At 54.6% G+C, this 26,261-nt stretch overlaps 1 protein-coding gene across 1 annotated transcript; it reads left to right on the top strand.

The window, feature by feature from the left end:
• Window positions 1-7,135: 7,135 nt before the first annotated feature.
• On the top strand, window positions 7,136-22,684 carry LOC144490400 (hemagglutinin/amebocyte aggregation factor-like; the record flags this gene model as incomplete). Its single annotated transcript, XM_078208146.1, has 4 exons — window positions 7,136-7,208; window positions 10,513-10,591; window positions 20,313-20,501; window positions 22,532-22,684. Coding segments are annotated over exons 1-4 (494 nt in total), but the record flags the coding sequence as incomplete, so codon positions are not given.
• Window positions 22,685-26,261: the final 3,577 nt, after the last annotated feature.

Below are 26,261 nucleotides of genomic sequence, written 5' to 3' on the forward strand. Positions count from 1 at the left end.
GGAGAGGTTGAGGGAGGGAATTCCAGAGCTTAGGGATGCCCCCCCGCCCCAGGCAGCTGAAGGCACCAATGGCGGAGCGATGGGAATCGGGGGATGCTCGACAGACCGGAATTGGAGTAGCGCAGAGATCTCGGAGGGTTGTAGGAGCTGGAGGAGGTTACAGAGATAGGGAGGGGGTGTAGGGAGCTGGAGGAGGTTACAGAGATAGGGAGGGGGTGTAGGGGCTGGAGGGGGTTTCAGAGATAGGGAGGGGGTGTAGGGGCTGGAGGAGGTTACAGAGATAGGGAGGGGGTGTAGGGGCTGGAGGAGGTTACAGAGATAGGGAGGGGGTGTAGGGGGGTGGAGGGGGTTACAGAGATAGGGAGGGGGGTGTAGGGGCTGGAGGGGGTTACAGAGATAGGGAGGGGGTGTAGGAGCTGGAGGAGGTTACAGAGATAGGGAGGGGGTGTAGGGGCTGGAGGGGGTTACAGAGATAGGGAGGGGGTGTAGGGGCTGGAGGGGGTTACAGAGATAGGGAGGGGTGTAGGGACTGGAGGAGGTTACAGAGATAGGGGGGGAGTGTAGGGGACTGGAGGAGGTTACAGAGATAGGGAGGGGGTGTAGGAGCTGGAGGAGGTTACAGAGATAGGGAGGGGGTGTAGGGGACTGGAGGAGGTTACAGAGATAGGGAGGGGGTGTAGGAGCTGGAGGAGGTTACAGAGATAGGGAGGGGGTGTAGGGGCTGGAGGGGGTTACAGAGATAGGGAGGGGGTGTAGGGGCTGGAGGAGGTTACAGAGATAGGGAGGGGGTGTAGGGGCTGGAGGAGGTTACAGAGATAGGGAGGGGGTGTAGGGGCTGGAGGGGGTTTCAGAGATAGGGAGGGGGTGTAGGGGCTGGAGGAGGTTACAGAGATAGGGAGGGGGTGTAGGGACTGGAGGAGGTTACAGAGATAGGGAGGGGGTGTTGGGGCTGGAGGGGGTTACAGAGATAGGGAGGGGGTGTAGGGGCTGGAGGGGGTTACAGAGATAGGGAGGGGGTCTTATGGCTGGAGGGGGTTACAGAGATAGGGAGGGGGTGTAGGGAGCTGGAGGAGGTTACAGAGATAGGGAGGGGGTGTAGGGAGCTGGAGGAGGTTACAGAGATGGGGAGGGGGTGTAGGGACTGGAGGAGGTTACAGAGATAGGGAGGGGGTGTTGGGGCTGGAGGGGGTTACAGAGATAGGGAGGGGGTGTAGGGGCTGGAGGGGGTTACAGAGATAGGGAGGGGGTGTTATGGCTGGAGGGGGTTACAGAGATAGGGAGGGGGTGTAGGGAGCTGGAGGAGGTTACAGAGATAGGGAGGGGGTGTAGGGAGCTGGAGGAGGTTACAGAGATCGGGAGGGGGTGTAGGGACTGGAGGGGGTTACAGAGATAGGGAGGGGGTGTAGGGGGTGGAGGAGGTTACAGAGATAGGGAGGGGGTGTAGGGGCTGGAGGGGGTTACAGAGATAGGGAGGGGGTGTAGGGAGCTGGAGGAGGTTACAGAGATAGGGAGGGGGTGTAGGGAGCTGGAGGAGGTTACAGAGATCGGGAGGGGGTGTAGGGACTGGAGGGGGTTACAGAGATAGGGAGGGGGTGTAGGGGGGTGGAGGAGGTTACAGAGATAGGGAGGGGGTGTAGGGGCTGGAGGGGGTTACAGAGATAGGGAGGGGGTGTTGGGGCTGGAGGGGGTTACAGAGATAGGGAGGGGGTGTAGGGGCTGGAGGGGGTTACAGAGATAGGGAGGGGGTGTTATGGCTGGAGGGGGTTACAGAGATAGGGAGGGGGTGTAGGGACTGGAGGGGGTTACAGAGATAGGGAGGGGGTGGAGGGGGCTGGAGGAGGTTACAGAGATAGGGAGGGGGTGTAGGGACTGGAGGGGGTTACAGAGATAGGGAGGGGGTGTAGGGACTGGAGGGGGTACAGAGATAGGGAGGGGGTGTAGGGGCTGGAGGGGGTTACAGAGATAGGGAGGGGGTGTAGGGGCTGGAGGGGGTTACAGAGATAGGGAGGGGGTGTAGGGAGCTGGAGGATGTTACAGAGATAGGGAGGGGGTGTAGGGAGCTGGAGGAGGTTACAGAGATAGGGTGGGGGTGTAGGGACTGGAGGGGGTTACAGAGATTGGGAGGGGGTGTAGGGGGCTGGAGGAGGTTACAGAGATAGGGAGGGGGTGTAGGGGCTGGAGGGGGTTACAGAGATAGGGAGGGGGTGTTATGGCTGGAGGGGGTTACAGAGATAGGGAGGGGGTGTAGGGAGCTGGAGGAGGTTACAGAGATAGGGAGGGGGTGTAGGGAGCTGGAGGAGGTTACAGAGATAGGGAGGGGGTGTAGGGACTGGAGGGGGTTACAGAGATAGGGAGGGGGTGTAGGGACTGGAGGAGGTTACAGAGATAGGGAGGGTGTGTTGGGGCTGGAGGGGGTTACGGAGATAGGGAGGGGGTGTAGGGGCTGGAGGGGGTTACAGAGATAGGGAGGGGGTGTTATGGCTGGAGGGGGTTACAGAGATAGGGAGGGGGTGTAGGGAGCTGGAGGAGGTTACAGAGATAGGGAGGGGGTGTAGGGACTGGAGGGGGTTACAGAGATAGGGAGGGGGTGTAGGGACTGGAGGAGGTTACAGAGATAGGGAAGGGGTGTAGGGACTGGAGGAGGTTACAGAGATAGGGAGGGGGTGTTGGGGCTGGAGGGGGTTACAGAGATAGGGAGGGGGTGTTATGGCTGGAGGGGGTTACAGAGATAGGGAGGGCGTGTTATGGCTGGAGGGGGTTACAGAGATAGGGAGGGGGTGTAGGGAGCTGGAGGAGGTTACAGAGATAGGGAGGGGGTGTTGGGAGCTGGAGGAGGTTACAGAGATAGGGAGGGGGTGTAGGGAGCTGGAGGAGGTTACAGAGATAGGGAGGGGGTGTAGGGAGCTGGAGGAAGTTACAGAGATAGGGTGGGGGTGTAGGGACTGGAGGGGGTTGCAGAGATAGGGAGGGGGTGTAGGGGGCTGGAGGAGGTTACAGAGATAGGGAGGGGGTGTAGGGACTGGAGGGGTTACAGAGATAGGGAGGGGGTGTAGGGGCGGGAGGGGGTGTAGGGGCTGGAGGGGGGTTACAGAGATAGGGAGGGAGTGTAGGGGCTGGAGGGGGTTCCAGAGATAGGGAGGGGGTGTAGGGAGCTGGAGGAGCTTACAGAGATAGGGAGGGAGTGTAGGGGCTGGAGGGGGTTACAGAGATAGGGAGGGGGTGTAGGGGGCTGGAGGAGGTTACAGAGATAGGGAGGGGGTGTAGCGAGCTGGAGGAGGTTACAGAGATAGGGAGGGGGTGTAGGGGCTGGAGGGGGTTACAGAGATAGGGAGGGGGTGTCGGGAGCTGGAGGACGTTACAGAGATAGGGAGGGGGTGTAGGGAGCTGGAGGAGGTTACAGAGATAGGGAGGGGGTGTAGGGAGCTGGAGGAGGTTACAGAGATAGGGAGGGGGTGTAGGGAGCTGGAGGGGGTTACAGAGATAGGGAGGGGGGGTGAAGGGGGCTGGACGAGGTTACAGAGATAGTAAGGGGGTGTGGGGACTGGAGGAGGTTACAGAGATAGGGAGGCGGTGTAGGGACCTGAGGAGGTTACAGAAATAGGGAGGGGGGTGTAGGGGGCTGGACGAGGTTACAGAGATAGGAAGAGGGTGTAGGGGCTGGAGGGGGTTACAGAGATAGGGAGGGGGTGTAGGGGCTGGAGGAGGATACAGAGATAGGGAGGGGATGTTGGAGGTTAGAGAGATAGGGAGGGGGATGGGTGTTGGAGTTAACAGAGATAGGCAGTGGGTGTAGGGGCTGGATGAGGTTACAGAGATAGGGAGGGGGTGTAGGGGCTGGATGAGGTTACAGAGATAGGGAGGGGGCATAGGGGCTGTAGGAGGTTATAGAGATGGGGAGGGGTTGTAGGGACTGGAGGGGGTTACAGAGATAGGGAGTGTTTGTAGGGGCTGGAGGAGGTTACAGAGATAGGGAGGGGGTGTACGGGCTGGAGGAGGTTACAGAGATAGGGAGGGGGTGTAGGGGCTGGAGGAAGTTACAGAGATAGGGAGGGAGTGTACGGGCTGGAGGAGGTTACAGAGATAGGGAGGGGATGTAGGGGCTGGAGGGGGTTACAGAGATAGGGAGGGGGTGTAGGGTCTGGAGGAGGTTACAGTGATAGGGAGGGCCTGTAGGGGCTGGAGGAGGTTACAGAGATAGGGAGGGGCTGGAGGAGGTTACAGAGATAGGGAGGGGGTGTAGGGGCTGGAGGGGGTTACAGAGATAGGGAGGGGGAGTCGGGACTGGAGGAGGTTACAGAGATAGGGAGGGGGTGTAGGGACCTGAGGCGGTTACAGAGATAGGGTGGGGGTGTACGGGCTGGAGGAGGTTACAGTGATAGGGAGGGGGTGTACGGGCTGGAGGAGGTTACAGAGATAGGGAGGGGGTGTAGGGGCTGGAGGAGGTTACAGAGATCGAGAGGGGTTGTAGGGGCTGGAGGAGGTTACAGAGATAGGGAGGGTTGTAGGGGCTGGAGGGTGTTAGAGAGATAGGGCGGGGTGTAGGGACTGGAGGAGGTTACAGAGATCGGGAGGGGGTGTACGGGCTGGAGGAGGTTACAGAGATAGGGAGGGGATGTACGGGCTGGAGGAGGTTATAGAGATAGGGAGGGGGTGTAGGGGGTTACAGAGACAGGGAGGGGGTGTAGGGGGCTGGAGGAGGTTACAGAAATAGCGAGGGTGTGAGAGAGAGAGAGTGTGTGTGTGAGACTGTGTGAGAGAGAGTGTGTGTGTGAGAGAGTGTGTGTGTGTAAGGGAGAGCGTGTGAGAGAGAGAGTGTGTGAGAGAGAGTGTGTTGTGTGTGAGTGAGAGTGTGTGTGTGTGAGTGAGAGTGTGTGTGTGTGAGTGAGAGTGTGTGTGTGAGAGAGAGAGAGTGTGTGTGTGAGAGAGAGTGTGTGAGAGAGAGTGTGTGTGTGAGAGAGTGTGTGTGAGAGAGAGAGTGTGTGAGAGAGAGAGTGTGTGTGAGAGAGAGAGTGTGTGTGTGAGAGAGAGTGTGTGTGAGAGAGAGTGTGTGTGAGAGAGTGTGTGTGAGAGAGAGTGTGTGAGAGAGAGAGTGTGTGAGAGAGAGTGTGTGTGTGAGAGAGAGTGTGTGTGTGTGAGAGAGAGTGTGTGTGCGAGAGAGTGTGTGAGAGAGAGAGTGTGTGAGAGAGAGAGAGTGTGTGAGAGAGAGTGTGTGTGTGAGAGAGAGAGTGTGTGTGTGTGTGAGAGAGAGTGTGTGTGAGAGAGAGTGTGTGTGTGTGAGAGAGAGTGTGTGTGAGAGAGAGTGTGTGTGTGAGAGAGTGTGTGTGTGACAAAGTGTGTGAGCGAGAGAGTGTGTGAGAGAGAGTGTGTGTGAGAGAGAGTGTGTGTGTGAGAGAGAGAGTGTGTGTGAGAGAGAGAGTTTGTGTGTGAGAGAGAGTGTGTGAGAGTGGGAGGGTGGGTGTGGGGGGAGGGGAGGGTGGGTGCGGGGAGGAGGGGAGGGTGGGTGCGGGGGGGGAGGGGAGGGGAGGGTGGGTGCGGGGGGGAGGGGAGGGGAGGGTGGGTGTGGGGGGACGGGAGGGTGGGTGTGGGGGGAGGGGAGGGTGGGTGTGGGGGGAGGGGAGGGTGGGTGTGGGGGGAGGGGAGGGTGGGTGTGGGGGGAGGGGAGGGTGGGTGCGGGGGGAGGGGAGGGGAGGGTGGGTGCGGGGGGGAGGGGAGGGTGGGTGCGGGGGGGAGGGGAGGGTGGGTGCGGGGGGGAGGGGAGGGGAGGGTGGGTGTCGGGGGGAGGGGAGGGTGGGTGTCGGGGGGAAGGGATGGTGGGTGTGGGGGGGGAGGGGATGGTGGGTGTGGGGGGGGAGGGGATGGTGGGTGTTGGGGGGGAGGGGAGGGTGGGTGTCGGGGGGGAGGGTAGGTGTGGGGGAGGGTGGGTGTGGGGGGAGGGGAGGGTGGGTGTGGGGGGGAGGGGAGGGTGGGTGTGGGGGGGAGGGGAGGGTGGGTGTCGGGTGGGGGGATGGTGGGTATTGGGGGGAGAGGGGAGGGTGGGTGTCGGGGGAGGAGGGTGGGTGTGGGGGGAGGGGAGGGTGGGGGGGAAGGCAGGGTGGGTGTGGGGGTGGGAGGGGAGGGGAGGGTGGGTGTGGGGGGAAGGGGAGGGTGGGTGTGGGGGGGTGGAGGGGAGGGTGGGGGGAGGGGAGTGTGGGTGTGGGGGGGGAAGGGGAGGGTGGGTGTGGGGGGGGAAGGGGAGGGTGGGTGTGGGGGGGGAAGGGGAGGGTGGGTGTGGGGGGGGAAGGGGAGGGTGGGTGTGGGGGGGGAAGGGGAGGGTGGGTGTGGGGGGGAGGGAAGGGGAGGTGTGGGGGGGAGGGGAGGGGGGGTGTGGGGGGGACGGGAGGGGGGGTGTGGGGGGGAGGGGGAGGGGGGGGTGTGGGGGGGAGGGGAGGGTGGGTGTGGGGGGAGGGGAGGGTGGGTGTGGGGGGGGGAAGGGGAGGGTGGGTGTGGGGGGGAGGGGGAGGGTGGGGGGTGGGGGGGAGGGGAGGGTGGGTGTGGGGGGAGGGGAGGGTGGGTGTGGGGAGGGGAGGGGAGGGTGTGTGTGGGGGGAGGGGAGGGTGGGTGTGGGGGGGGGAGGGGGAGGGTGGGTGTGGGGGGACGCAGGGTGGTGTTGGTGGCCTGGTCTTGGAAGATCTTGGCATCTCCAGCGCCCCTCCCCGAGCTTTCGGGCTGAGGATTAGCAGGTTAGGGTGGATTGGCCGTGCGAGATTCTCCCTCAGCGTCCAAAGATGTGCGGATCGGGGGGGGGGGGGGTTCTGTGATCTGTGAGCTGAGTTTGTCTCCGGTTCAAGATCCGCCTCAGCTCAGGATGAGTGCAGCTGCTGGACCTTGGACAGTCTGCTGGCACCGTGCTGGCAGGCAGCACCTGGAGCCCCGGGCCTCAGGCTCTCCTCCGCCAGGCCTGGTGTTCCCACAGGCCTTGATGTAGGTGCGAGTGTGTGTGTGTGTGGCAGGGCCGGAAAGGGAGGGCCCCAGCGTCCACCTTCCGCCAGGTGCGCTCACCCACCCGGGACGTCCTGGTGCCCTGATCCCACAGAGCCGGTGGTGCTTGGAGACGGTTGCACTCTCTCTCTCTCGCTCCCCAGCCCCGCTGCCTCCGATGTCAAGCGTGAAGCTTTGCCTCTTCCTCTGCGTCCTCCTGGCTCGAGCTGGGGGGCTCTCCGAATCCCCAGGTAGGGCCTCTGTTCGTTATCGGGGAGAGACTGCTTCTTTTTTAGTTGTTCCTTTCAGCTCCTTCCCACAACTGCCCCCCCATTCCGTGTTGCAGCCAGCGGGCACCGGCTCAGGGTCGCTCACCGTGCCCGTCGCGCTGCCACCAGTTCGCGTTCCAGGAGATCCCGCAGGCTGCAGTGACCCGATCGGATGCCCTTCCTTCGGGATGTTGACAGATATTCACCTGAGGAGCACCACAGACATCTCTCCCACCCCCCTCCCAGACACCGGACCTCTCGTAATAGCAACCGTGGGATACCCCCACACTCTACCGGCGCTCCCTCAGCACTGACCCTCCCACAGTGCGGCGCTCCCTCAGCACTGACCCTCCCACAGTGCGGCGCTCCCTCAGCACTGACCCTCCCACAGTGCGGCGCTCCCTCAGCACTGACCCTCCCACAGTGCGGCGCTCCCTCAGCACTGACCCTCCCACAGTGCGGCGCTCCCTCAGCACTGACCCTCCCACAGTGCGGCGCTCCCTCAGCACTGACCCCCACACTCTACCGGCGCTCCCTCAGCACCGACCCTCCCACAGTGCGGCGCTCCCTCAGCACCGACCCTCCCACAGTGCGGCGCTCCCTCAGCACTGACCCTCCCACAGTGCGGCGCTCCCTCAGCACCGACCCTCCCACAGTGCGGCGCTCCCTCAGCACTGACCCTCCCACAGTGCGGCGCTCCCTCAGCACTGACCCACAGTGCGGCGCTCCCTCAGCACTGACCCTCCCACAGTGCGGCGCTCCCTCAGCACTGACCCACAGTGCGGCGCTCCCTCAGCACCGACCCTCCCACAGTGCGGCGCTCCCTCAGCACTGACCCTCCCACAGTGCGGCGCTCCCTCAGCACTGACCCTCCCACAGTGCGGCGCTCCCTCAGCACTGACCCTCCCACAGTGCGGCGCTCCCTCAGCACTGACCCTCCCACAGTGCGGCGCTCCCTCAGCACCGACCCTCCCACAGTGCGGCGCTCCCTCAGCACTGACCCTCCCACAGTGCGGCGCTCCCTCAGCACCGACCCTCCCACAGTGCAGCGCTCCCTCAGCACTGACCCTCCCACAGTGCGGCGCTCCCTCAGCACTGACCCTCCCACAGTGCGGCGCTCCCTCAGCACTGACCCTCCCACAGTGCGGCGTTCCCTCAGCACTGACCCTCCCACAGTGCGGCGCTCCCTCAGCACTGACCCTCCCACAGTGTGGCATTCCCTCAGCACTGACCCTCCCACAGTGCGGCGCTCCCTCAGCACCGACCCTCCCACAGTGCGGCGCTCCCTCAGCACCGACCCTCCCACAGTGCGGCGCTCCCTCAGCACCGACCCTCCCACAGCGCAGTGCTCTGTGCGGTGGTGTAGGGGCTGGAGGAGGTTACAGAGATAGGGAGTGGGTGTAGAGGGCTGGAGGAGGTGATGGAAATAGGAAGGGGGTGTTAAAATGGAGTTGTTGGCAGTGAGCGGGCACCGGGGGAGGTGTGAGAATGGTGCCCAGAGATGCACAGAGCTAATTGGGATACTGGAACGGCAGAGCAGGAGGAGCTGGAGGTTTGAGTGTGTTCCGAGTGGGAGGGCGATCGGAGAGCATGGAAATGACCAAAGATTAAATGACCTTCTGGGCCTTTGTCCAGAAACATGCAGTCCTCATCTCTCTACTTGTAGCTGCTCTGAGTGACATGAAGCGTGTACTCTCTGGGACAGTGTGTACACCAGCTATTGCGCAAAGGTTGCTCAGTGTGACTCATCCATTGGCAACGGACGCCTTTGTGTGTGGAACGCCCACAGGGCCAAGCGAAGGGTCCATCACTTCCCCTGTGGGGAAGAAGGCAAGGGCACCTGTGTCAGACTCCGATTTATTGACTGCAGCTCAGCTCCAACACCATTATTCCCACGAAACCCATCTCCAAACTCCGTGGCCTGGGCCTCGGCTCCTCCCTCTGCGACTGGATCCTGAACTCCCTAACCCACAGACCACAATCAGTAAGTATCGGCAACAACACCTCGTCCCCGATCATCCTCAACACCGGTGCCCCACAAGGCTGTGTTCTCAGCCCCCTACTGTACTCCTTATACACCTCTGACTGTGTGGCCAAATTCCCCTCCAATTCGAGTTTCAAGTTTGCTGATGACACCACCGTAGTGGGTCGGATCTCACACAATGACGAGACAGAGTACAGGAATGAGATAGAGAATCTGGTGAACTGGAGCGGCAACAATAATCTCTCCCTCAATGTCAACAAAACGAAGGAGATTGTCATCGACTTCAGGAAGCGTAAAGGAGAACATGCTCCTGTCTACATCAACGGGGACGAAGTAGAAAGGGTCGAGAGCTTCAGGTGTCCAGATCACCAACAACCTGTCCTGGTCCCCCCACGCCGACACTATAGTTAAGAAAGCCCACCAACGCCTCTACTTTCTCAGGAGGTTAAGGAAACTCAGCCTGTCAGCTACGACTCTCACCAGATGCCCCATAGAAAGCATTCTTTCTGGTTGTATCACAGCTTGGTCTGGGGCTCCTGCTCTGCCCAAGACCGCAAGGAACTACAAAAGGTCGTGAATGTAGCCCAATCCCATCACGCAAACCAGCCTCCCATCCATTGACTCTGTCTACACTTCCCGCTGCCTCGGGGAAAAGCAGCCGGCATAATCAAGGACCCCCCACGCACCCCGGACATCCTCTCTTAAAGTTTAAAAGATTTTTTAAAAGTTTATTTATTAGACACAAGGCTGACATTAACACTGCAATGAAGTTACTGTGAAAATCCCCGAGTCGCCACACTCCTGTTCGGGTTACACTGAGGGAGAATTTAGCACGGCCAATGCACCCTAACCAGCACGTCTTTCAGACTGTGGGAGGAAACCGGAGCACCCGGAGGAAACCCACGCAGACACGGGGAGAATGTGCAGACTCCGCACAGACAGTGACCCGAGCCGGGAATCGAACCCGGGCCCCTGGTGTTGTGAGGCAGCAGTGCTAACCCACCGTGCCGCCTCTTCCACCTCCTTCCATCGGGGAAAAGATACAAAAGTCTGAGGTCACGTACCGACCGACTCAAGAACAGCTTCTTCCCTGCTGCCGTCAGACTTTTGAATGGACCTACCTCGCATTAAGTTGATCTTTCTCTACACCCTAGCTGTGACTGTAACACTACATTCTGCTTTCCTTCTCTATGAACGGTATGCTTTGTCTGTATAGCGCGCAAGAAACAATACTTTTCACTGTATCCCAGTACATATGACAATAATAAATCAAATTGAAATGAATCATCTTGTCTCTCACAGAGAGGCGATGGCTCCTTGATGGCACCAAAGGGATGAGTTACGTCTGTCCACGAGGTGGTTCCATCTCCATCATCGTCAGGTAACTAGGGGGTAAAAAATCCCGGGTGGACGGAGAAAGTCGCGTGTTCGGGATGTCGGGGCTATCGCTGGGGCCCAGCAATTGTTACCCAGGCCTCACTGCCCCTTGAACAACAAAGAACAAAACAAAGAACAAAGAACAATACAGCACAGGAACGGGCCCTTCGGCCCTCCAAGCCCGTGCCGCTCCCTGGTCCAAACTAGACCATTCTTTTGTATCCCTCCATTCCCACTCCGTTCATGTGGCTGTCTAGATAAGTCTTAAACGTTCCCAGTGTGTCCGTCTCCACCACCTTGCCCGGCAGCGCATTCCAGGCCCCCACCACCCTCTGTGTAAAATACGTCCTTCTGATATCCGTGTTAAACCTCCCCCCCTTCACCTTGAACCTATGACCCCTCGTGAACGTCACCACCGACCTGGGGAAAAGCTTCCCACCGTTCACCCTATCTATACCTTTCATAATTTTATACACCTCTATTAGGTCACCCCTCATCCTCCGTCTTTCCAGTCTTTGAACGGAGTGTGTCGCTCAGGACATTTCAGAGGGGGGCAGTTCAGAGTCCAGTGTGTGTGAGTGTGGTGGACCTCAGTTGTGCCTTTGTCCTATTTGGACCACCGTTGTGTGTGTTTGTCATACCTGGACACACCCCCTTCCAGTTTGGTTCCTCCCCTCGGCACCTAGTATAAAGGTGGCTGTCTCCTCCCCCTTGTTCAGTCCAGGTCGGTTACTTGTTGGGATCTGCTCCTGATTCTGTTGTGAATAAAAGCCTACAGTTGTATTGGCACACCGGTAGTCTTTCGCTTTATTGATAGCGCATCAGTGTGTGTGTGTGTGTGTGTGTGTGAGTGAATGTGTGTGTGTGAGTGTGTGAGTGAGTGTGTGTGAGTGTGTGAGTGTGTGTGAGAGTGTGTGTGTGTGAGTGTGTGAGTGTGAGAGTGTGTGTGTGTGCGTGAGAGTGTGTGTGTGTGTGAGTGTGTGTGTGAGAGTGTGTGTGTGTGAGAGTGTGTGTGTGAGAGTGTGTGAGAGTGTGTGTGAGAGTGTGTGTGAGTGTGTGTGTGTGTATGTGTGTGAGTGTGTGTGCGTGAGTGTGTGTGAGAGTGAGTGTGTGTGTGTGAGAGTGTGTGTGTGAGAGTGTGTGTGTGCGTGCGCGAGTGAGTGTGTGTGTGTGTGCGTGAGAGTGTGTGTGAGAGTGTGTGTGAGTGTATGTGTGTGTGTGAGTGTGTGTGTGTGAGAGTGTGTGTGTGAGAGTGTGTGTGTGCGTGCGTGTGAGTGAGTGTGTGTGTGTGTGTCTGGAGTCGTATAGAATCACAGAATTCCTACAGTGCAGAAAGAGACCATTCGGCCCATCGAGTCTGCACCGACCACAATCCCACCCAGGCCCTATCCCCATAACTCCATGCATTTACCCTAGCTAGTCCCCCTGACACTAAGGGGCAATTTAGCACGGCCAATCCACCCAACCTGCACATCTTCGGAGTGTGGGAGGAAACTGGAGCACCCGGAGAAAACCCACAAGTAGGCTTACATTAACACAGCAATGAAGTTACTGTGAAAATCCCTTAGTCGCCACACTCCAGTGCCTGTTCGGGTACACCGAGGGAGAATTTAGCATGGCCAATCCACCCTAACCTACACATCTTTCAGACAGTGGGAGGAAGCCGGTGTTTCTCTCAGAAGAAACTCTTCAAATGCAGACAATAAAAATACAACAAAACTTACTCCAACTTATAAATCAAAGGAAGGGTTTAATAAAGAAACTTCATGACTCCAAACTTGGGGCCTCATCCTGGGCCACTCCGAGCTCCCCACAATTCCAAACAAGTTCTTATTTATAGTGAATCAGCTGGTCAGCTGACTATTACATCATTCTGTAATTGGTTCCATGGTTTACTGGATCAGCTGACCCTTACAGCTTGTTACCATTGGTCACATGACATCCAATACAACGTTGTCACCGGTTACATTCTAACAACCGGAGCACTCGGAGGAAACCCACGCAGACACGGGGAGAACGTGCAGACTCCGCACAGACAGTGACCCGAGCCGGGAATCGAACCCGGGTCCCTGGCGCTGTGAACATAAGAACATAAGAAATAGGAGCAGGAGTAGGCCATCTGGCCCTTCGAGCCTGCCCCGCCATTCAATAAGATCATGGCTGATCTGAAGCGAATCAGTTCCACTTACCCGCCTGCTCCCCATATCCCCTAATTCCCTTATCGATCAGAAAACTATCTACCCGTGATTTAAACATATTCAACGAGGAAGCCTCCACCACTTCAATGGGCAGAGAATTCCAGAGATTCACTACCCTCTGAGAGAAGAAGTTCCCCCTCAACTCTGTTCTGAACCGGCCCCCCCTTATTTTGAGGCTGTGCCCTCTAGTTCTGGTTTCCCTTCTAAGTGGAAAGAATCTCTCCACCTCTACCCTATCCAGCCCCTTCATTATCTTATAGGTCTCTATAAGATCCCCCCTCAGCCTTCTAAACTCCAACGAGTACAGGCCGAATCTGTTCAATCTCTTCTCATAATCTACACCCCTCATCTCCGGTATCAACCTGGTGAACCTTCTCTGCACTCCCTCCAAGGCCAATATATCCTTTCGCAAATAAGGGGACCAAAACTGCACACAGTACTCCAGTTGCGGCCTCACCAGTGCCTTGTACAGTTGCAGCAAGACCTCCCTGCTTTTATATTCTATCCCCTTCGCGATAAAGGCCAACATTCCATTCGCCTTCTTGATCACCTGTTGCACCTGCAGACTGAGTTTTTGCGATTCGTGCACAAGGACCCCCAGGTCCCTCTGCACAGTCGCACGATGTAATTTTTCTCCATTTAAATAATATTCCAATTTACTATTATTCCTTCCAAAGTGGATAACCTCACACTTGTCAACGTTATACTCCATCTGCCAGATCCTCGCCCACTCGCTCAGCCTATCCAAATCTCTCTGCAGACTTTCCGCATCCTCCACGCAATTCGCTTTCCCACTCATCTTCGTGTCATCAGCAAACTTTGTTACCCTACACTCAGTCCCCTCCTCCAGATCATCTATGTAAATGGTAAACAATTGAGGCCCCAGCACCGATCCCTGCGGCACGCCACTGGTCACCAACTGCCAACCAGAAAAGCACCCGTTTATTCCAACTCTCTGCTTCCTGTTAGATAGCCAATCCCCAATCCACGCCAACACCTTACCCCTAACTCCGTGTGCCCCAATCTTCTGCAGCAAACTTTTGTGAGGCACCTTATCGAACGCCTTCTGGAAATCCAAAAACACCACATCCACCGGTTCCCCTCTGTCAACCGCACTCGTTACATCTTCATAAAAATCCAGTAAATTCGTCAAACACGACTTTCCCCTCATGAATCCATGCTGCGTCTGCTTGATCGAACCATTCTTATCCAGATGGCCTGCTATTTCGTCTTTAATGATAGATTCCAGCATTTTCCCAACTACGGACGTTAAGCTAACCGGCCTGTAGTTACCCACCTTTTGTCTACTTCCTTTTTTAAACAGCGGCGTAACAGTAGCTGTTTTCCAGTCAGCCGACACTACCCCAGAGTCCAGCGAATTTTGATAAATAATCACTAACGCATCCGTTATTACCTCTGACATTTCTTTCAATACCTTGGGATGCATTCCATCCGGACCCGGGGACTTGTCCACCTTCAGTCCCATTAGCCTACCCAGCACTACCTCTTTAAGGACCTCACCTCCCACCAACTCTCGATCTCTAATATTCGGTAAACTATTTGTGTCTTCCACCGTGAAGACCGACACAAAGACCTTATTTAAAGTCTCAGCCATTTCCTCGTTTCCCACTATTAAATCTCCCGTCTCGTCCTCCAAGGGTCCAACATTCACTCTTGCCACTCTATTCCTTTTTATATATTTGTAAAAACTTCTACCATTTTTTATATTTTGAGCTAGTTTAGTTTCATAATCTATCTTTCCTTTCTTAATCGCTTTCTTAGTCTCTCTTTGTTGTTTTTTAAAGCTTTCCCAATCTTCCGATTCTCCACTATTTTTGGCCACTCTGTACGCATCTGTTTTTATTTTAATACTCTCCTTCGTTGTCCACGGCTGGCTATCCCTTTTCTTCCAGTCCTTCCTTATCACCGGAATATATTTTTGCTGAGTACTTAAAAAAACCTCCTTAAAAATCCTCCACTGTTCCTCAGCTGTCCTACCTACCAGTCTGCTCGCCCAGTCTACATTAACCAATTCCACCCTCATCCTATCGTACTCCCCTCTGTTCAAGCAGAGGACACTGGTTTGGGACCCTACTTTCTCACCCTCCATCTGTATCAGAAATTCCACCATATTATGATCACTCATCCCAAGAGGATCCTTCACAAGAAGATCCTTAATCCTACCTGTCTCATTGCACAGAACCAGATCCAAGATAGCTCGCTCTCTCGTAGGTTCTGTAACATACAGTTCGAGGAAACAATCCCGACAGCATTCTAAGAACTCTTCCTCAAGCCCTCCACGTCCAAGTTGAGTCGACCAATCAATATGTAGGTTAAAATCCCCCATGATTATTGCCGTTCCACTTTTGCACGCATCCATTATTTGCTTGTTTATCGCCCTCCCCACCTCTAAGTTATTATTTGGGGGCCTACAGACCACGCCTACCAGTGTCTTTCTCCCCCTACTATTCCTTATCTCCACCCACAACGATTCCACGTTTTGCTCCTTAGAGCCTATATCGTCTCTCACTACCGTCCTGATATTATCCTTTATTAACAGAGCTACCCCACCTCCTTTTTCTACCTGTCTATCCTTCCTAAATGCCTGATAACCCTGTATGTTCAGTTCCCAGTCCCGGTCACCCTGCAACCACGTTTCTGTGATGGACACTAGATCATATTCATTTGTATGGATTTGTGCCGTCAACTCATTATCTTTGTTTCGAATGTTTCGTGCATTCAGGTAAAGTGTCTTTACGCCAGCCTTTATCTGGACCCGGTTTGTTGAAACGCTGCTAACATCTCCCGAGCCCTCTACTCCTTTAACTAATTAAATGTCCTCAACATTAACCTGCACTTGTACTCCCTCCTTTACCTTCGATTGTGTAATTCCCCATACCCCTGCGCCCTCCCCCCCCATTTAATAGTTTAAAGCCCTATCTACGACCCTAGTGATACGATTCGCTAGGACTCTAGTCCCAGCACGGTTCAGACGGAGACCATCCCATCCGAACAGGTCCCATCTGCCCCAATATTGGTGCCAATGTCCCATGAATTCGAACCCATTCCTCCCACACCAATCCTCGAGCCACGCATTTACCTCCTTAATCCTATTGACCCTGTGCCAATTCGCCTGTGGCTCAGGTAGTAATCCAGATATTACCACCTTGTTGGTTCTGCTTTTTAATTTGGTTCCTAGCTTTTCATACTCCCTCTGTAGAACCTTTGTTCCTGTTCTGTCGATGTCATTGGCACCCACATGGACCACGACAACTGGATTCTTACCCTCCCACTCCAAGTTCCTATGCAACCCAGATGATACATCTTGGACCCGAGCACCAGGCAGGCAACACAACCTACGGCATTCTCTATCCTGGTCACAAAGAACAGTGTCTGTGCCTTTAACTGCACTATCCCCAATTACCACTACATTTCTCTTTACTTCCTCTGCCTCAATGGCTCCCTGTGCCATGGTACCGTGGGCAGTTTGCTCGTCCTCCTTGCAGTCCCTGTTCCCGTCCCTACTGGTAGCAAGAATCTCAAACCTGTTGTACAGATTCAGGGGCTGAGGCCCTTGGGACTCTACCTCCTGTATCCCACTCCCTGCCTTCTTCCCGCCACTCCCTGCCTTCTTCTCCCCACTCCCTGCCTTCTCCCCGCCACTCCCTGCCTTCTTCCCCCCACTCCCTGCCTTCTTCCCCCCACTCCCTGCCTTCTTCCCCCCACTCCCTGCCTTCTTCCCCCCACTCCCTGCCTTCTTCCCCCCACTCCCTGCCTTCTCCCCGCCACTCCCTGCCTTCTTCCCCCCACTCCCTGCCTCACCTAACGACACTGCCCGCTAACGACGCTGCCCGCTAACAATGCTGCCCGCTAACGATGCTGCCCGCTAACGATGCTGCCCGCTAACGACGCTGCCCGCTAACGATGCTGCCCGCTAACGATGCTGCCCGCTAACGACACTGCCCGCTAACGATGCTGCCCGCTAACGACACTGCCCGCTAACGATGCTGCCCGCTAACGATGCTGCCCGCTAACGACACTGCCCGCTAACGATGCTGCCCGCTAACGATGCTGCCCGCTAATGACACTGCCCGCTAACGATGCTGCCCGCTAACAATGCTGCCCGCTAACGATGCTGCCCGCTAACGACACTGCCCGCTAACGATGCTGCCCGCTAACAATGCTGCCCGCTAACGATGCTGCCCGCTAACGACACTGCCCGCTAACGACACTGCCCGCTAACGATGCTGCCCGCTAACGACACTGCCCGCTAACGATGCTGCCCGCTAACAATGCTGCCCGCTAACGACACTGCCCGCTAACGACACTGCCCGCTAACGATGCTGCCCGCTAATGATGCTGCCCGCTAACGATGCTGCCCGCTAACGACACTGCCCGCTAACGTTGCTACCCGCTAATGATGCTGCCCGCTAACAACACTGCCCGCTAACGACACTGCCCGCTAACGTTGCTACCCGCTAACGATGCTGCCCGCTAACGATGCTGCCCGCTAACGACACTGCCCGCTAACGATGCTGCCCACTAACGATGCTGCCCGCTAACGATGCTGCCCGCTAGATATTGGGGCCTGCTTTTGAACCTCTGAACAGGAAATCAAACACCCTTCCCAGACACCCCGCGGCCACTTGCAGTTTCGCGTTTTAAATAAATAAATCCCGCGAAAAATAACTTAAAAGTTAATCTCTTAAGTGAAGCAGCAGCGCTAACCCACTGAGCTACCGTACTGCCCAATACAGCACAGGGACAGGCCCTTGGAGGGGCCCGATCATGATGCCCTCAGTAAACCTAAAAACAAACCTTCTTCCCTAACTCAATCCGTATCCCTCCACTCCCTCCCTATTCATGAACCCATCCAAATGCCTCTTAAACGTTGGCAATGTGCCCGCTTCCACCACCTCCTCCGGCAGCGCGTTCCAGGCACGCTCTGCGTGAAAAACTCCCCCCGGCACATCTCCCTTAAACTTTCCCCCCACTCTCACCTTGAACCCGTGCCCCCCCGTGTAATTGACATTTCCACCAGGTATGATTCAAGTGACCCACTAGGAAGCTTTTCCCAAACAAAGTTTATTTAAGAACATAGAGCAAAAAGAATTAGCAGAACTTTTACCAGACTTAGACATGACACAGTATAACTCCTAACAGCTAGCTATCTCTGTTGTTCCAATATTAAAGCAATGCCCCATACGCCCTGCTTCAGAATTAGTCAGGACTAAAACAAGTACGCTCACCTGATACTAGATTTCCAGCTTTGAACACCTACAGACAGAAATCCAAGCAGCGGTTTTCAGAGAAGGATATATCCTCAAGGCAGCAAAACAGTGAAGTAATCTAGATTCTGGCAGCGTCCAGTGTTCAGACCCCAGAGACGTCCCTCTCTCTGCATCCTCCAAAAGGCCCAGTGGTTGGAGCTGCTGTCTCCCAGCGCCAGGGACCTGGGTTCGATTCCCAGCTTGGGTCACTGTTTCTGTGGAGTCTGCATGTTCTCCCCGTGTCTGCGTGGGTTTCCTCCGGGTGCTCCGGTTTCCTCCCACAGTCCGAAAGACGTGCTGGTTAGGGTGCATTGGCCGTGCTAAATTCTCCCTCAGTGTTACCCGAACAGGAGTGTGGCGACGAGGGGGTTTTCACAGTAACTTCATTGCAGTGTTAACACAAGCCTGCTCGTGACACGAATAAATAAACTTTAAAACCAAAACAGCAACATCCAGACAGCAGAATCTCCAACTCCAGAGAGGAGAAAGATGTTCGTGGTTTTCAACTCCAAACAGCATCTGAAAAACAGAACAAAGAACAAAAGAACAAAGAAAATTACAGCACAGGAACAGGCCCTTCGGCCCCTCCAAGCCTGCACCCACCATGCTGCCCGACTGAACTAAAACCCCCTACCCTTCCCGGGACCATATCCCTCTATTCCCATCCTATTCATGTATTTGTCAAGACGCCCCTTAAAACTCACTATCATATCCGCTTCCACTACCTCCCCCGGCAGCGAGTTCCAGGCACCCACCACCCTCTGTGTAAAAAAACCTGCCTTGTTCATCTCCTTTAAACCTTGCCCCTCGCACCTTAAACCTGTGCCCCCTAGTAATTGACTCTTCCACCCTGGGGAAAAAGCTTCTGACTATCCACTCTGTCCAGGCCTCTCATAATCCTGTAGACTTCTATCAGGTCTCCCCTCAACCTCCGTCGTTCCAGTGAGAACAAACCAAGTTTCTCCAACTTCTCCTCATAGCTAATGCCCTCCATACCAGGCAACATCCTGGTAAATCTTTTCTGTACCCTCTCCAAAGACTCCACATCCTTCTGGTAGTGTGGCGACCAGAATTGAACACTATATTCCAAGTGCGGCCTAACTAAGGTTCTATAAAGCTGCAACATGACTTGCCAATTTTTAAACTCAATGCCCCGGCCGATGAAGGCAAGCATGCTGTATGCCTTCTTGACTACCTTCTCCACCTGCGTTGCCACTTTCAGTGACCTGTGTACCTGTACACCCAGATCCCTCTGCCTATCAATACTCTTAAGGGTTCTGCCATTTGCTGTATATTTCCTCTCTGTATTAGACCTTCCAAAATGCATTACCTCACATTTATCCGGATTAAACTCCATCTGCCATCTCTCCGCCCAAGTCTCCGGCATAAGCTGGAATTCTCTGTGAAAGCCTAACTGTCCCCACTCATATGACCCGACCTGTTAATCATCCCAATTTAAAGTCTACTTTGTAATCCCAGGGGAACAGTAAAACAACAGAACCCTGCATTAGTTCAGATTAAAACAACCACGGTATCAATTATACTGCTGCAGTAACAATAGAGGACACCACCTTCAGACAACACGGCACCAACAAAATGCTAGGGACCGCACGAAACATCCTACAGAGTCACATGATTTAAATACATTTTTTAAAGGCACAGTTTCATAGAACATAGAACATAGAACAGTACAGCACAGAACAGGCCCTTCAGCTCATGATGTTGTGCCGAGCTTTATCTGAAACCAAGATCAAGCTATCCCACTCCCTATCATCCTGGTGTGCTCCATGTGCCTATCCAATAACCGCTTAAATGTTCCTAAAGTGTCTGACTCCACTATCACTGCAGGCAGTCCATTCCACACCCCAACCACTCTCTGCGTAAAGAACCTACCTCTGATATCCTTCCTGTATCTCCCACCACGAACCCTATAGTTATGCCCCCTTGTAATAGCTCCATCCACCCGAGGAAATAGTCTTTGAACGTTCACTCTATCTATCCCCTTCATCATTTTATAAACCTCTATTAAGTCTCCCCTCAGCCTCCTCCGCTCCAGAGAGAACAGCCCGAGCTCCCTCAACCTTTCCTCATAAGACCTACCCTCCAAACCAGGCAGCATCCTGGTAAATCTCCTCTGCACTCTTTCCAGCGCTTCCCACATCCTTCTTATAGTGAGGTGACCAGAACTGCACACAATATTCCAAATGTGGTCTCACCAAGGTCCTCGTTACAACACAGTCTTTTCCTTCACGTCCAGTCAGTACAGCAACAAGACGAACGAGCGGGTCTGGGACTTTGCCTGTAAGGCGACTTTCAGAGGGATTATCAACTGCAGTTGGACGGATTACGTCAACAGCTATGATGAGGGCATCAACTTCTCCTGTCCGTCCGACTCGCTGATCAGTGGAGTGCAGAACCTGCAGTCCCCCACCCAGAGGAACCGCAAGTAAGTTCTCCCCCCCACCCCCCCCCCCTGCCCCGGGAGACCTTTCCTCCCTCGGATTTGCGATGATCCCCGCCTCCCCTACTTGCTTCCTCGTATCCCCTGCTCGGGCCCCCCGCCTTGCTGTCACAGGGGTGCTGGTCAGTTGGACTTGTAGCTGCAAGGGTTCACCATTAGGGGGGGCTACTGGGCTCAGGAAGGTGTTGGACCCCAGCACTCATCCCAGCTGCATCGCCGCTCTCCCTTCATCCCTCGCAGCTCAGAAGCTCTCTCCTCTCTCTCCCTCTCCTCTCGCTCTCTCTCCCTCCTCCTCCCCTTCCCTCCCTCACAGCTCAGAAGCTCTCTCCTCTCTCTCCCTCCTCTCGCTCTCTCTCCCTCCTTCTCCCCTTCCCTGTCCCCTTCCCTGTCCCCTTCCCTGTCCCCTTCCCTGTCCCCTTCCCTGTCCCCTCTCTCCATCTCTCTTGTTCCCTTTCCCCTCCGGCTCTCTTTTCCTCTCTATCTTTCTCTCTCCGCTTCCTCTCCCTACTCCCTCTCTCTCCCTGCTCCCTCTCTTGTCCACCTCTCTCCCCCGTCTCTCTCTCTCTCCCCCTCTGTTTGTCTGTCTCCCTCTATCTCTGTCTCCCTCTCTATCTCCCTCCACTTTCTGTCTCTCTCCCTCTCCGTTTCTACCTCCCCCTCTCACTCCCCATCTTTCTCCTCCTCTCCCTCTTCTCCCGTAAACACCGCCCCCCCCCCCCCCCCCCCGGCTGGGCCAGCATTTATTGCCCATCCCTAGTTACCCTTGGAGGGCAGTTGAGAGTCAACCCCATTGCTGTGGCTCTGGAGACACATGTAGGCCAGACCGGGGTAAGGACGGCAGATTTCCTTCCCTAAAGGGAACCAGATGGGTTTTTCCGACAATGGGTCATCAGTAGATTCTTAATCCCAGATATTTTTTATTGAATTCAAATTCCACCATCTGCCGCGGCGGGATTCGAACCCAGGGTCCCCAGAACATGAGCTGAGTTTCTGGATGAATAGTCTGGTGATAACGCCACTAGGCCATCGGCTCCCCTTGACTATCCACCCTGTCTCTGCCTCTCATCATTTTGTACACTCGGTTAGCACAGTGGTTAGCACTGCTGCTTCACAGCGCCAGGGACCCGGGTTTGATTCCCGGCTCGGGTCACTGTCTGTGCGGAGTCTGCACGTTCTCCCCATGTCTGCGTGGGTTTCCTCCGGGTGCTCCGGTTTCCTCCCACAGTCTGAAAGACGTGCTGGTTAGGTGGATTGGCCGTGCTAAATTGCCCCTTAGTGTCCAAAGATGTGTAGGTTAGGTGGATTGGCCGTGCTAAATTGCCCCTTAGTGTCCAAAGATGTGCGGGTTAGGTGGATTGGCCATGCTAAAGTGCCCCTTAGTGTCCAAAGATGTGCAGGTTAGGGGGATTGGCCATGCTAAATTGCCCCTTAGTGTCCAAAGATGTGTAGGTTAGGTGGATTGGCCATGCTAAAGTGCCCCTTAGTGTCCAAAGATGTGCAGGTTAGAGGGATTGGCCATGCTAAATTGCCCCTTAGTGTCCAAAGATGTGTAGGTTAGGGGGATTGGCCATGCTAAATTGCCCCTTAGTGTCCAAAGATGTGTAGGTTAGGGGGATTGGCCATGCTAAATTGTCCCTTAGTGTCCAAAGATGTGCAGGTTAAGGGGATTGGCCATGCTAAATTGCCCTTAGTGTCAGGGGTTTAGCTAGGGTAAATGCATGGGGGTTATGACGATAGGGCCTGGGTGGGATTGTTGTCAGTGCAGACTCGACGGGCCGAATGGCCTCCTTCTGCAGTGTAGGGATTCTATGATTCTTCTGTCACCCTTGGGGGGTGGAGGAAGGTGTTCCCCCCCCCTCACCAACACACCGCCCGTTTTCTGTTCATTGTTACGAGTGAGAGGAATGACCCTCACCGGGGAGGAGGAGGGGAGGAGGGGCGGGGCAGGGGGTTTAAGTCCCTGCGCCGTGGTTGGGGGAAGGGGTCAGTAACTCACCCTTTTCTCTTTCCTCCAGGTGGAAGTTCTACTGCTGCGGGAGATGGTCGGTTTGCTTTGCCAATTGTGTTTGGACCGAGTATGTCAACAAATCAAATGAATACTTCAGCTGGCTGGTTCCAGAGGACTTCTACCTGCTGGGGGTGGTCCGTTACCACGACAACCAGAACCAGTATGTACGCACACCGACAGTAAACTTTATTCATCAGTGTCACTAGTAAGGCTTACCTTAACACTGCAACGAAGTTACTGTGAAAATCCCCTAGTCGCCACACTCCTGTTCGGGTTACACTGAAGGAGAATTTAGCACCGCCAATGCACCCTAACCTACACATCTTTGGACACTAAGGGACAATTTAGCATGGCCAATGCACCCTAACCTACACATCTTTGGACACTAAGGGACAATTTAGCATGGCCAATGCACCCTAACCTACACATCTTTGGACACTAAGGGACAATTTAGCATGGCCAATCCACCTAACCTACACAGCTTTGGACACTAAGGGACAATTTAGCATGGCCAATCCACCTAACCTGCACATCTTTAGACACTAAGGGGCAATTTAGCATGGCCAATCCACCTAACCTGCACATCTTTGGACACTAAGGGACAATTTAGCACAGCCAATCCACCTAACCTACACATCTTTGGACACTAAGGGACAATTTAGCATGGCCAATGCACCCTAACCTACACATCTTTGGACACTAAGGGACAATTTAGCATGGCCAATGCACCCTAACCTACACATCTTTGGACACTAAGGGACAATTTAGCATGGCCAATCCACCTAACCTACACAGCTTTGGACACTAAGGGACAATTTAGCATGGCCAATCCACCTAACCTGCACATCTTTAGACACTAAGGGGCAATTTAGCATGGCCAATCCACCTAACCTGCACATCTTTGGACACTAAGGGGCAATTTAGCATGGCCAATCCACCTAACCTACACATCTTTGGACTGTAGGAGGAAACCGGAGCAGTCCGAAAGATGTGCAGGTTAGATGCTAAATTCTCCCTTAGTGTAACCCGAACAGGAGTGTGGCAACTAGGGGATTATCACAATAACTTCATTGCAGTGTTAATGTAAGCCTACTTGTGACACTAATAAATCAACTTTAAACTTTAAAACCTTTGTTCCTCTCCCCCTTCCCCACCCCTTCACCACACTCCTGTACGAAATAGGAACAGGAGGAGGCCATTCGGCCCCTCGGGCCTGCTCCGCCATTCTGTAAAATCATGGCCGCTCTGTTCGGATATCCACATTTCCATCCAGCTTCATTTATTAGTGTCACAAGTGAAGGCTTACATTAACACTGCAATGAAGTTACTGTGAGAATCCCCTAGTCGCCACACTCCGGCGCCTGTTCGGGTACACTGAGGGAGAATTTAGCACGGCCAATGCACCCTAACCAACACGTCTTTCAGAGTGTGGGAGGAAACCGGAGCACCCGCAGGAAACCCACGCAGACACGGGGAGAATGTGCAGAATCCGCACAGGCAGTGACCCAAGCCGGGAATCGAACCCGGGTCCCTGGCGCTGTGAGGCAGCAGCGCTAACCACTGTGCCACCGTGTCGATACAGTGGGGTACAGTGAAAAGTATTGTTTCTTGCCTGCTGTATTTTATAAGTTTCTATGAGATTCCCCTCTCACTCTTCTAAACTCCAGTGAATATAATCCTAACTGCCCTGGTCTCTCTTCAGACGAAGTGTGGAGTCTGCATGTTCTCCCTGTGTCTGCGTGGGTTTCCTCCAGGTGCTCCGGTTTCCTCCCACACTTCCTGCTGCCTCGGGGAAAAGCAGCCAGCATAATCAAGGACCCCACGCACCCCGGACATTCTCTCTTCCAACTTCTTCCGTCGGGAAAAAGATACAAAAGTCTGAGGTCACGTACCGACCGACTCAAGAACAGCTTCTTCCCTGCTGCTGTCAGACTTTCGAATGGACCTACCTCGGATGTTACCGGGACTTGATGGTTTGAGTTATAAGGAGAGGCTGGATAGACTGGGACTTTTTTCTCTGGAGCGTAGGAGGCTGAGGGGTGACCTTATAGAGGTCTATAAAATAATGAGGGGCACAGATCAGCTAGATAGTCAATATCTTTTCCCAAAGGTAGGGGAGCCTAAAACTAGAGGGCATAGGTTTAAGGTGAGAGGGGAGAGACACAAAAGGGTCCAGAGGGGCAATCTTTTCACACAGAGGGTGGTGAGTGTCTGGAACGAGCTGCCAGAGGTAGTAGTAGAGGCGGGTACAATTTTTTCTTTTAAAAAGCGTTTAGACAGTTACATGGGTAAGATGGGTATAGAGGGATATGGGCCAAACGCGGGCAATTGGGATTAGTTTAGTGGTAAAAACTGGACGGCATGGACAAGTTGGGCCGAAGGGCCTGTTTCCATGTTGTAAACCTCTATGATTCTATCTACCTCATCCCCCCATGCCGACACTATAGTTAAGAAAGCCCCACCAACACCTCTACTTTCTCAGGAGACTAAGGAAATTTGGCATGTCAGCTACGACTCTCACCAACTTTTACAGATGCCCCACAGAAAGCATTCTTTCTGGTTGTATCACAGCTTGGTCTGGGGCTCCTGCTCTGCCCAAGACCACAAGGAACTACAAAAGGTCGTGAATGTAGCCCAATCCATCACGCAAACCAGCCTCCCATCCATTGACTCCGTCTACACTTCCCGCTGCCTCGGGAAAAGCATCCAGCATAATCAAGGACCCCACGCACCCCGGACATTCTCTCTTCCACTTCCTTCCGTCGGGGAAAAAGATACAAAAGTCTGAGGTCACGTACCGACCGACTCAAGAACAGCTTCTTCCCTGCTGCTGTCAGACTTTTGAATGGACCTACCTCGCATTAAGTTGATCTTTCTCTACACCCCGAGCTGTGACTGTAACGCTACATTCTGCACTCTCTCCTTTCCTTCTCTATGAACGGTATGTTTTGTCTTTCCCATCCTGCTTGCTACAATTCCCATGGAGGGTGGGATGGGATTATTCACCCCCCCCCCCGAGGTTTTTAAAAATATTAAGTTAAGACAGAAAATGCTGGATAATCTCAGCAGGTCTGATGGGAGAAACAGAGTTAATGTTTCGAGTTTGTTTGACTCCTCTTCAGAACAACATGTTTATGGACCTTGCTGCCGGGCCCAGTTTTTATCACCTATCCCTCATTTCCCCTCGAGAAGGTGCTGGGGGAGCCGCCATCTTGAACCCGCCTCAGTCTCGTGTGGGGTAGGTACACCCATGGCGCTGTTAGGGAGGGAGTTCCGGGATGGTTATTCGACATCAGTCAGTCCCCGTGTCTGGGGTAGGTATACCCACAGTGCTGTTAGGGAGGGAGTTCCAGGATTGTTATTGGACATCAGTCAGTCCCCGTGTGTCGGGTAGGTATACCCACAGTGCTGTTAGGGAGGGAGTTCCAGGATTGTTATTGGACATCAGTCAGTCCCCGTGTCTGGGGTAGGTACACCCACAGTGCTGTTAGGGAGGGAGTTCCAGGATTGTTATTGGACATCAGTCAGTCCCCATGTGTGGGGTAGGTACACCCACAGTGCTGTTAGGGAGGGAGTTCCAGGATTGTTATTGGACATCAGTCAGTCCCCGTGTGTGGGGTAGGTATACCCACAGTGCTGTTAGGGAGGGCGTTCCAGGATTGTTATTGGACATCAGTCAGTCCCCGTGTGTGGGGTAGGTATACCCACAGTGCTGTTAGGGTGGGAGTTCCAGGATT

The sequence above is a fragment of the Mustelus asterias genome, unplaced genomic scaffold (genome assembly GCF_964213995.1).
Source record: "Mustelus asterias unplaced genomic scaffold, sMusAst1.hap1.1 HAP1_SCAFFOLD_3235, whole genome shotgun sequence".
In the NCBI taxonomy this organism is placed as follows: Eukaryota; Metazoa; Chordata; class Chondrichthyes; order Carcharhiniformes; family Triakidae; genus Mustelus; species Mustelus asterias.